The following is a 10,828-nucleotide window of genomic DNA, read 5'->3' on the forward strand; positions in this document are numbered from 1 at the left end:
CTGCTTCCCAGCCTACCCGTCCGCGGGAGGTAATGCCCCTTCCTGAAGCCCTCCTGTCCTGCAGAGGTGCCTGCCAGTCCCCTGCGTCCGGGGGGTGGACCAAACGCCAGTGCTTTATAGGTGCCTTTGTCCCGGTCCGAATAGGGATGTTTCTGGCCCTACCAGCCCTCTGCTGTGTCTGCAGCCCACCTGACGACTCAACACAACCGTATGCACGTATGCATGGCTAAAGAGGAGTACTGCCTTTCCATCTTGTTTTCACCATTACACATACCTTTGAGGTTTTTTTTCCCCATAGCTGTTGTGAGGAACAGTTTTAGAGCAGGGGTCGGCTTAGAGTGGTAGAGGAGAGATACAGTACCTTCGTACCTTCCCGTGCTAAGTGTCATCACTTTGCTTGTGGCTGTACAAAAAGAAAAAGCACCTTGCATAAGTGAACCTCCAGCACTGGCCTAGGTAGTTCTTGTCTTCTTTCTTCTAAAGATGAACAGTGCTAAAAATCTCCTATCTTCTCTGTTACCTCACCTCTTAGGAAGCATCTTTGTCCTTTAAGTACTTGAGTGTATTTTTGGCAGCATATTAATACGTGAATCTGAAATGACTGTGAATCTGGAATGTGTAAGTTGATGCTCTAGTAAGAATTGGATCAAATTTCAAGCACCTTATTTGTAAAGCAGACTGGGAATTTGTCAATCCCAAAAGTAAAACTTGTAATGAATTGTATAATACTCTGCTACTATTTAAAAAAAAAAAAAAACAAACCAAAAAAAACACACAAAGAAAAAAAACCCAGCAAAATTCACAAAACGTCCTTTTTTCATACTGTATCGTGTTACAGATAGCTGTTGTCTCCATGACAGATTTTTTTTTTTTGAACAGCTATTTCAAACAGCAGTTAAGTTTAACGTGCTAAGTTTGGGATCCTGACACTCGGAGGGTAGTGGAAGAAGGGAGATAATATAGCTAGTCTAGATATTGCTTCTTGGACAGAGAGAGATGCTGCTTGAAATTATCAGGGAATTTTGACGATCTTGCTTCTAAAGCAGCAGCAATCTTGCTGTCACGTACCAAGAGGTTTTACACAATGGTAATACTGTTTTGAGGATGTTAGTATGTAAATCAATAGAGAAACATACTTACATTTTAATTAATTAGGTTTTAAATTTATCATTCTCATGAGTGGTTGTTGGACATAGTGCAGGGAAATCTGGGGAAGGTTGTTTATTTGCAAGATTTTAATTGCATTCAATAATGGCTATGAAGTTAATTTTTTTTTTTTTTTACTGGGAACTTAGGTTCTGAGGCACACTTGTATGCCAGTTAATAGAATCTGAAGAAATAATTGCCGTGATGGGCATATTCTATATACTTACAGGTCCACATGGTTTGTTTATTGCTCTAGGGAAGAACCTGGAATCACATGCAGCAGGTCTTACGCATTATTATATTGCATGGGAAAACTCTTTCCTTTAGTATGCTAATAGATTACAGACTGGACTGGTCTGCCAACATCCCCTATGTCTTTTAGTTTGTGTACGTGATAGTGGCTCTTTTACCAAGAACTTGTGCGTTCCCATCAACGCTGTATCAGTCTGCTATTTTGGGAGGCAAACGGCCAAAGCCTCTTCCTCTAAAATTGTCACATATCTAAAATAGCAGCAGAAAATTTTTTCATTTATTGTTCTTGTGACTGCATCATCTCTATCTGTAGCTGTTGTGGGATTTTCTGTGGGTTTTTGTTTGGTTGGGGTTTTTCAAATGAAGTTTATGCCCTTGTCACCTACCCTAAACTAAAAGCATAATATCTAGTAGGAATTTGGGGATTCAAATAGTTACCATATACAGGCTCTCAAAGAGATTGCACTTCATTTACAGCATGTTTTGAAAGTGTATCCGGGGAGCAAAAACTTCTGAACTTTTATAGCATCACAAGGTGTTTGATAGAAATAAGAAATACTTTATTGACTTGATACGATGGTGTTTCACTGGAGTTGTAGTTCATATGCCTCATGACCCTGTCTTGAATGTTGCTGTGAGCTCAGTCTGTAAAAGAGAATGAGACTAGGAGTTGGTAGAAATACAGTTTCCATGACATAACAGCATTTTAGTCTGAATATTTTGGAATCATGTCAAAAGATTTTGGCTTGAGAGTATTTAAGGTGGGGGGTTTTGTTGTGGTGTTTTAACAAGTATGCATTTTCCTGAGAAAAACATGTTTTCTGCTCCTCCCACCCCCCAAGTCCTTTGTCAACCATCTCCTTCCCCACAAATTTTGGGAGTAAGTACTCAAAAAAAATTTTTATTACCAGCCACAATAGAAGACAATTATAGATGTCCATATGCATCCTCTTTACTTGTTTCTTTTCTAGGCATGTACTTCAGTTGTAGACACTGAACTGTCTTGTATTGTACAGACATATCTAGAAAAGTATCTGAATTGTTTTCATATTTTATCATATAAGTTTTTGTATCCTGTTGAAAGGGAGCATTCTTTTAGGTTTCGGTAATTAAAGGAATTGTTGCATGTGTTTGGTAGTTGTATTTGGTATATCAAATCTTATTTTGTCTTAAATGTGTTTTATAAACTCGGCCTTTATAATTAAAACAATTTAATTACTGTTATTACTTTCATTATTGTCATCTTGCAAAGTAAATCTTAGTCATAAAGTTTCTGTGCTGGTAAAGGAAAATTCTCCCTGGTTTTGCTATGTTTCAGTTTGGTATTTGTGCATGCTTGCTCTTTTTCTCTAGATGCTACAGAGATATGTGGTTTTGTACAACAAAGGTGAAAACTGTATAGTTTTGTGATAAAAGTAATGAAGACTTGCTTTCAGTATGCTTTTGTGCGCGTTTAAGTTTCTAAAATGATCGCTAAAGATTTTGTTTGCTCTTTAAATGACAGAGGCGGAGGGATAAGGGAGAGGCTGGTCCAAGGGTCAGGGTAATAGCCTAGGACTTGGACTTGAACTGGCAGTTTCCTTCTGCCAGATTTTGCGTGTATTGTTGGGCAAATCACCTTTGTCCTCTAGCTGTAAATTGGGTTTCATAGTACTATTCAACTTTGTAGGAACGTTGTGAGAATAGAGATACTGAAGCAATTGAAGAGAGGTGTGGAAGTTTCTGAAATGGGAAACTATTTTGTTCTGCATCTCCTGTACTTTGCTGACGTCTTGCTTCCCGGTACTTGGTAGGTGGTGCCCTAACTTTTACTGTATGGACTCTTGTTCAGTAGTATGGGAGAAGAGGAAGGACTACATCAAACACAATTACTGGTATGTATTTTTGTTGTTGTTGTTGTTTATTAAATGAAACTAACCTAGTATTTTGTGCAGTGTCAGGAACAGGGTGACAAAGAACTGTTTTTATGATGTAAGATACTAATTGGAAGTGTTATAGAAAGAAAATCCAGTGAATGCTGTGAAAAGTTTACCTTTAAGAATCTATAAACATTTTTTTCCTCTGTTTCTACACACCCGTGTGTGTGTGATGTATTAAGATTTTCAAGTTTTCAGCTGTGTTCTGTTCTTCTGTTGATGTGCCTTAGAATAGTAGATACATGAAAACCAGGGTAACGTTCAATTGAAGTTTTAATTATTCTTCTCAAGAATATAAGTTGAAATAAAAGAAGCTTCAAACTGTGCACAGAGTGTTTAATGTTTGATGACGTAATCATACGTGGTTGATTAGTAGTCCCAAAAGATGTCTCCGGAGGTCAAGTTTCACATGGGAGGTGTGTCTTTAGAAATTACTGTACATACAACTTGGTAGGAAAAATTAAATGGGATATCCTCCAATAGGAAGTTGCAAGAATATCTAAAAATCTAGAAAAGGCCCTATCAAGCAAAACCTGAGAATAATGCAAATATGTTAGGTTATAGGAGAAAATTTTAAAAGAAACTTCCAAACCATTTAATGTATTGTTAATCCATAGATAGCTTTTAAGAAGTTTATTGAAAGTGACTGTAAGAATAAGTTCATATATTCTAGTCTCTACATATTATGATTTCTGTATACTGTAATTTCTAAAGAGTTTTGTACCTTCAATGGAAAGAACTCTTCAACAGCAGATCCAAAAAAGGTGATTATTTCATGGCTATATACGGCAGTGTAAGAAGTATTGTACAGAGCCAGACCAAATGTTTATCTAGCTACTGTGCTATCCCCAGCTTTTCAGGGTAGATAATTATGTAATGTATTTTCAAAAGAACAACGTTGTTTCACTTTGGTGGAATTTTATTGACTCTGAAAAAGCTGAGAGTGGGAGCTCTGTGAAAATGTGTGGAGCATACCTTAGCAACCAGAAAAGCAAGGCAGAGGTTAGGGCTTACCAAGGGGAATGGAAAATAATATAGAAAGACACTGTGATAGTATTTTGGTTTTATCAGCTCTTATTTGAAAAACTTTGTTTTGCTTGGGTTACTGTATTTAAAAACTGCGCAAATGTTGGGTAAACAGGAATTCTAAGGACAGAAAACCTAAGGGATGTGACAAAGGTGCATAAATGTAAAGATCAGGTACTAGCTTTCATTTGCAGCCTAATTTTTCTAAGATTAAAAGAAGTGGCATCTACTGCATTTAAAAAAAAACAAAACAAAACAAACAAAAACAAACAAACAAACAAAAAAACCCACCCCAACCCAAAACAGTTACTTTGTATTTCAAGAGATCAGCTGCAATATTTGCGTGGGGCACTGTTGTCAAAATTGGTTCAATTCAGAATAAGATCTGGAGGCTACTGCTTGAAAGTCATACCTTGGAAAATTCAGCAAATGATTTCTAGATATAAATAACGAGAAGCCTAGTTGCACCCCACCTAATTTTAGCTGGTGAACCTAAACTAGGAATACGGGAATTTTGCTTTCTTATAGTCAACTGAGAAAGAAGTACAGAAGCCCATACAGCAGAGGACTGTGCCTATCCTTATTGGACTTGCATGACTCATATTGGAATTACACAGTTCATTGACTCACCTGAGTAAGGGAACTGAAAGGATTGTTTTATGCACCTCGGTTGAATGTCTCCAAATCTAGATGTTATTCTCTCTGTAGATAAAATAAGCTAACCTTTTCAAGTATGCTGCCCATGGTATTTTTTTTCATGTTACTCTGTTAGGCATGTTGATGTTCTGGAGGGGTCAAATCTTTTAAAGATGGTGTGCCAGGTTGTATTTTTATTTCCAAAATTAGAGGTTAAGCATGCCAGTAGAAACTCGGGAGGAGCGAGGAGAAACTGCCTCTCCAATAGGTGAAATACAGCTGTTGAGATGTTTGCTTCTGTGCGAAGCAGCGGCTTCTGACTTCCATCAAGTGTGGAACTTAATGGGAGACAGGAGCTGGGAGCTTCTGCCTCTCTCCAATGCCATGCCTTGTGGACCTGCTCACCCCTGGTTCCCGAGTGCCGTCTTTGGGACCAAGTCCGTATGTTCCTGACCCCTGTTGTACCACACTGGCCATTCTATAACCTGGTATGACAATTCTGATGTTTCTATCTTAAAAGAATTTGCTGTTAAAATTTAAGTTTTTATGTTTTAGTTTTTAGTATTTTTTTCACCTCCTTCTTGAGCTGTTTATGTTGTACAAGAATTTTCTGTTTGCTTTTAACAGGACACAATGTTTGTGCGAGGATTAAAGAGAAAATGTTTTGATGGTGAAGAAGATATTGAAGGAACTCTGGCTGGTATTAAGGCTATTCCTTCATATAATCTTCAGCGGCAGTCACTTTTAGATATGTCCTTGGTTAAACTTCAGCTGTGTCACATGCTGGTTGAACCTAACCTTTGTCGCTCGGTACTTATAGCCAACACGGTACGGCAGATCCAAGAGGAAATGACTCAGGATGGGACTTGGCAGATGATAAATACACAGAGTACGGGGCAGGCATCCCTGGATCGTCTTGTTTCAACAGACATCCTCTGTCGCTCATCTAGAGAACAAGCTGAGGGAAAGCATGTTCCAGGTTATAGTACTTTCAATAAAGACTTTGAGGGTGACCAGGCACAAGATAGTTCAGAGACTATGTCAACAGCCTCTTCAGTGCAAGCTCCAAGAAACCTGCAGAGCAATGTGTGGGAAATGGAGAATCCACAAGAAAATAAAGGAAACTTTCAAAAATCCTTAGATCAAATATTTGAGACACTGGAGAATAAAAGTCCTAATTCGGTTGAAGATCTATTTTCAGAAGTAGACAATTCTTACTACGATCTTGATACTATGTTAACAGGCATGATGAACAACACAAAAATGGGACACTGTGATGGGCTTGAAACGTTTTCTTCTCCAACAACTGCAACTTCTAACTCCAATTGTAAATCTGATCTTAATGAGCTTGATCATATTGTAGAAATCCTTGTTGAATCCTGAAACTCCTTGTGCAGGAGATAAAGATCTGTTAATTGGGAAAAAAAGACTCAAGAAAGCTATTTCCACAGTTTTTTCTGTCAAATCTGCACGTGTATTTTACAAGTATCTATATATTATATAGATATATATATTAAAAAAGCACTTCATATTGCAAAATAGTGTTAACTCTTAAAGTTAACCTGCAACTTGTAGTGTAATAATCCAATTTATTGTCCATTGAACTGTAAGTATATACGGTAAATGTTTTTAAGTTTGGGGTCCAAGGCTCTTGAAATTGGGTTCCTTTTACCAATTTGTTCTAGCCTTTGATGGAGGATATGCTCAGTGAGAGGGAGTCTCTCATCTTTTTCTTATACTTCTGCCAGTAAAAATGGTAATAAACATAGAGACAAGTTGGATAACTGGTTTTCTATTTTCCTCCAGTTTCCACTTTGTTAACACCACATAACTCCTACCATACCTGCTGCTTCCGTTCTAAGTCGCTACATGGCTCTTAAAGAGCAGTATGCAATAGTTCCTGTTATGCTAGCTAGCTTATTCTGGTTTTTGCTACAATTTTTACTTCAAAAAATAGTTTTAAAGTGTTTATTGGTGTTTAGATTTTTCCAGGTATTTTCCTAAAATATATTTTTACTACAGATGTGATGTCAGCTGCTAACTTAGTAACTTTTGATCGTATCTGCAGTTGATGTATTTTTTGAAAGATTTTCAAAGGGATGTTTTTTTACCGTGAGCTACCCAATGTAGTTCAGTAAAGTGTATGTAAATGTAAATATCTGATTTTATACTTTACATTAAAATGTAAAAGCTGTTTTCATGATTCTGTTTTATAGAGTAGTACTTTACTAAATTGAGAATTGTACAATTATTCTTTTCATACCCCATGTACTTGAGTATCATTAGAGGAAGAGCTTTGATCCAACTAGTACAATTACATTTAATTCATTTCAAAGCATATTTTTTGTTAACTACAAACCTAAATTGCATAGGTTTTTATTTATATGTATTTATATGTAAATGTCATCAAGTGAATTGTTTATCACTGAAGCCTACCATCAAATATTTGTTTATATGGGATAACTATCTTGCACTAATTGCTACAAAAAGTGTTATTAGCGGCCTTTAAATCTCCACTGGTATGTCACGATGTCTTGTCATAATTAATATGCTCCACTCTTACCAAGGGTTTCCTCTTGGCTTTTCTTAATAACAAAAGATAATACAAAATGGGATGGTGTTCTTTTCTTCAAGTACTCACATTCATTTTAAAGTGTATATAATTAGGTTTATTCCTATGAGACTTTCAGGGGAAAGGGATAGATCAAGTGCAGGATATGACTTTGTTATAAAATGACAAATGTTTACTTTCACAAGCTGGTCCTGGGGAAGAAACCTGAACTAGCAGGGAGGTAGAGAAGGGGGGAAAGATTGATTTGTTCCTGGAATGTGTTCGCATTGGTTGAGCCAGGGGAAGACACCTACCAGTAACTCAGTTATTTTCTGTAGACCTGAACCAAGCAAGTTGCTGAACATGAAGAGAGTACATTTCTGTGTCTGACAAGACTCGGCCTTCCCGCAAGTGACCTTACCTACTACACACTATCCTTTTCAGATTCTCAAACCCTTAAAAAGGGGAGCGTCGGGGCAGGGGGTGTTAAGGACATTCCAGCGTCACCCCCACAAACAGAGACCACTGAGCTTATGATTTCAACAAGTGCTTTAGAAGCATTTGGTTTGGAGAAAAATGGCATCACTTTGCTGAGTTTTTCAAACTTGATAGTTGAAGGCATATTAACTCAGTCGCCTGAAACCATGCAGGTGGTGTAAGTCTTTACTGAATTTGAAAATGGCTTTTGTATTAAACTTGGACATGAGATAATCCATAGTTACTGTAGTAATTAAACATGGCTTCCTCAAAGCTTGCTTAATAACTGTATTAAATTATGAAATACCATGTGGAGACTTGCAAGTTCAGCCCATATAATACAGCTGGACCGAAGAAACAAGCCAATACTACATGCCTTAATAGAGATATCACTCACAACTTAAAGGTGTTGCAGTAGTGTGTTCTGCTTCAGGAGGATACAAATATTGATGTGAGGTGTCATATCTCACAGTGAGAGAACAGTGTTTTATTTGGCAGTGTTTGTCACAGTATCAGAGATTCCTTCAGAATTACAAATCTGCAGGAAACTTTTCTTGATGCTTTTCTGCGTGTGAATAGATCCACTGAATTGGACAGAAGATGCCCTCAGGTAAAGCAGAAAGCCAGGCAGTTTCAAAGTTTTATAAAGGGAACGTTAGCATTGAGTTGAATAAATATCTTCTGTCCCTCTGGGAAAGTTCCCCAAAACTGCTATGAACTGTGGTTCAAAACCCGCAGGCTTGAATGACTGTGGGTCTTCCCCTCTGGTTCCCTCCCCGTCCTCCATTTTCATTAAATGAGCAGTTGCACGTTAAGATATTTGAAAAGATGCTCTCCCCCGCTTCCTTAGTATGCATCAGTCTCCATGTTACAGGTAGGAATTAGTATCATTTGTTCATAACTCTTAAACTGTATATGTCAAATGTACATGTGTGTATATATATCTCTATATATCTATACCTTACTGTACGAAGCATCTAGCTGGGTGCATTCCTTTACTGAGGAAGCTGTGCCTAGTTAGAGCAATTGGCAGAGACTACTTGGTTTAATGGGAAAGGTAATAGGTAAGTATGCATTTATGCAGTTAAGCATTTAAACAGAAATATATATCCTGTTTTATTATGTTCTTAAAACATATGCCAAATCTTATGTGCTTTTACATGCCTGGTATCTTGGCTCAAGTCTTCAGCAGGTATAAGAATTCATATTGCTGAAACTTGCACAATCACTGTGCAGAACTGATGTGTGCTTAGAGCTGGTCTGACATTGCAAGGACCAGTCAGTGTAAAATCAGCTTGTCTCCCGACTGCTTTATTGGTGTGTCTCAGTCTAATTCAACTGCTCGTTCTGGGTGGCTTCACTTCTGTTCGGGGACGGGGGGGGGAAGGTGCCTGTAAGATGGTGAATTTTAAACTTATTTATGTTGTGAATCGTTACTACAAGCAGCGAGACATGATACTTGCTGGTGGTGATTTTCTTAATTTCTACGCATAAATGGGAAATAATTTAACCTCTGTTAAATTAGAAAAGGCTTCTGTAACATTTTGCTACCACTTCTAGCAGCCTTTTTTCTTTTATATGCTGCTAGGGAAAAGAGTCATGAAACTTGCACGGCAGTCAACGCCGTGTCTGAAACAAGGCTGTTGGTCTGAATGACCTAACTCTGCTGTAGACTTGCACAAAAGAAAGTACTTCTAAGCAAAACAGCTAATGTCAAATCTGCTTCCTTCTCAGGTAACCTTGAATATCTCTCCCCTTCTTCCTCTGTGCCTTAGGTTTTATTTCTCCTTATCCCTTGCAAGAAAATCCAGAACGCTCGGAGCTTCTGGAGCTCGGCCACTCAGCCAAGGCAGAAGTGCGAGGATCCAGGCTGAGTTAACGACGCCTTCTGCGCGTGAAAGCTTGGCTGTTAGGCGCTTCCCTGTTTCTTTGGTGTTTTCTGGGTTTTTTAATCCCCTCTCTCTTCCGCAGCTCCAAGTTTACCTAGCAAAAGACATGCCTGTCTCTGTGAATGTAGCTGTATTTGTCTAAAGGACAAATCTGGCAAACAAAGAGGGAATCGATTCTTTGGATGAAAAGCACCTTTCTGGGAGGCCTGAGAGGCACAGCAGTGAGGGGTTTCAGCCTCGAGCAGGTTAGGGATGCACATGCAAGTCTTCACACTCACCGGGAATTACCTGTATTCAAAGCTGCTCTTAGACGGTTTTTGAAGTCTCGGGTATGTCTGGACTGCTTTAGTAGGCATTTAGGAAGCATTATTGTAAATTGACTGATAGTATAGTTTCATATTGTAATTATCAGACCATTATGGATGTCTTGTGCCTCAGAATATTGATTTTGGTGTATGACTGCTTTACAGTTCTGCAACTTATTCCATATTCCCATATAACTAAAAATAATCTGTCAAAAGCTAGGATGAAAAGAATATCCATTTATTTGCTGACGTCTAGGATAAGACAAAAATCTTTTCAAAACTGACTTCTGTTCAAAGCGAAAGTGTGTTTACGTCTCAGGCCTAGGATGTATAGTCCCTTATGCAAAAAACCCCATGACTGATCATGACAAATGTTGATTGCTCATCAGCTCTTAAATGAGTGTGATTTCACACTATGTGACTAATACTAAAAGTACAAAACCACCAAGTTGCCAAGAAATAAAACAGCCATCTTAGGAAAATATGTATTTTTGTCAATTTGGCTTGTTCAACTATAAGTTTTCACAAGGATTGTCTAAACTCCTTTTGGTATCTCTTGCAAAGTTGACAGTTAAAATACATTTTCCTATTTTTTCAAGGAAGTTCTTCAAAGAGATGAAATCCTGCTGA

At 37.9% G+C, this 10,828-nt stretch overlaps 1 protein-coding gene across 2 annotated transcripts; it reads left to right on the forward strand.

The window, feature by feature from the left end:
* Positions 1–3,178: 3,178 nt before the first annotated feature.
* Positions 3,179–7,586, forward strand: CDCA4 (cell division cycle associated 4). Of its 2 annotated transcripts, none has more exons than XM_009890703.1 (2): positions 3,179–3,272; positions 5,604–7,586. In XM_009890703.1, the coding sequence occupies exons 1-2, from the start codon at positions 3,234–3,236 to the stop codon at positions 6,357–6,359; spliced, it is 795 nt and encodes a 264-aa protein (XP_009889005.1). In that variant the 5' UTR covers positions 3,179–3,233; the 3' UTR covers positions 6,360–7,586. The 2 variants fall into 2 exon arrangements, with proteins under 2 accessions (XP_009889005.1, XP_009889004.1); XM_009890702.1 differs by lacking the exon at positions 3,179–3,272 and adding an exon at positions 5,420–5,464.
* Positions 7,587–10,828: the final 3,242 nt, after the last annotated feature.

Source organism: Charadrius vociferus, unplaced genomic scaffold (genome assembly GCF_000708025.1).
Source record: "Charadrius vociferus isolate BGI_N301 unplaced genomic scaffold, ASM70802v2 scaffold428, whole genome shotgun sequence".
NCBI lineage: Eukaryota > Metazoa > Chordata > Aves > Charadriiformes > Charadriidae > Charadrius > Charadrius vociferus.

What these genes read in the sequence shown, in the direction of transcription:
- CDCA4 (XM_009890702.1), top strand. Translation starts at nt 5,420, where the DNA reads ATGTTCCTGACCCCTGTTGTACCACACTGGCCATTCTATAACCTG. An exon ending in ACTGGCCATTCTATAACCTG is followed by an intron (nt 5,465 to 5,603) that starts GTATGACAATTC and finishes TGCTTTTAACAG; the next exon opens with GACACAATGTTTGTGCGAGG.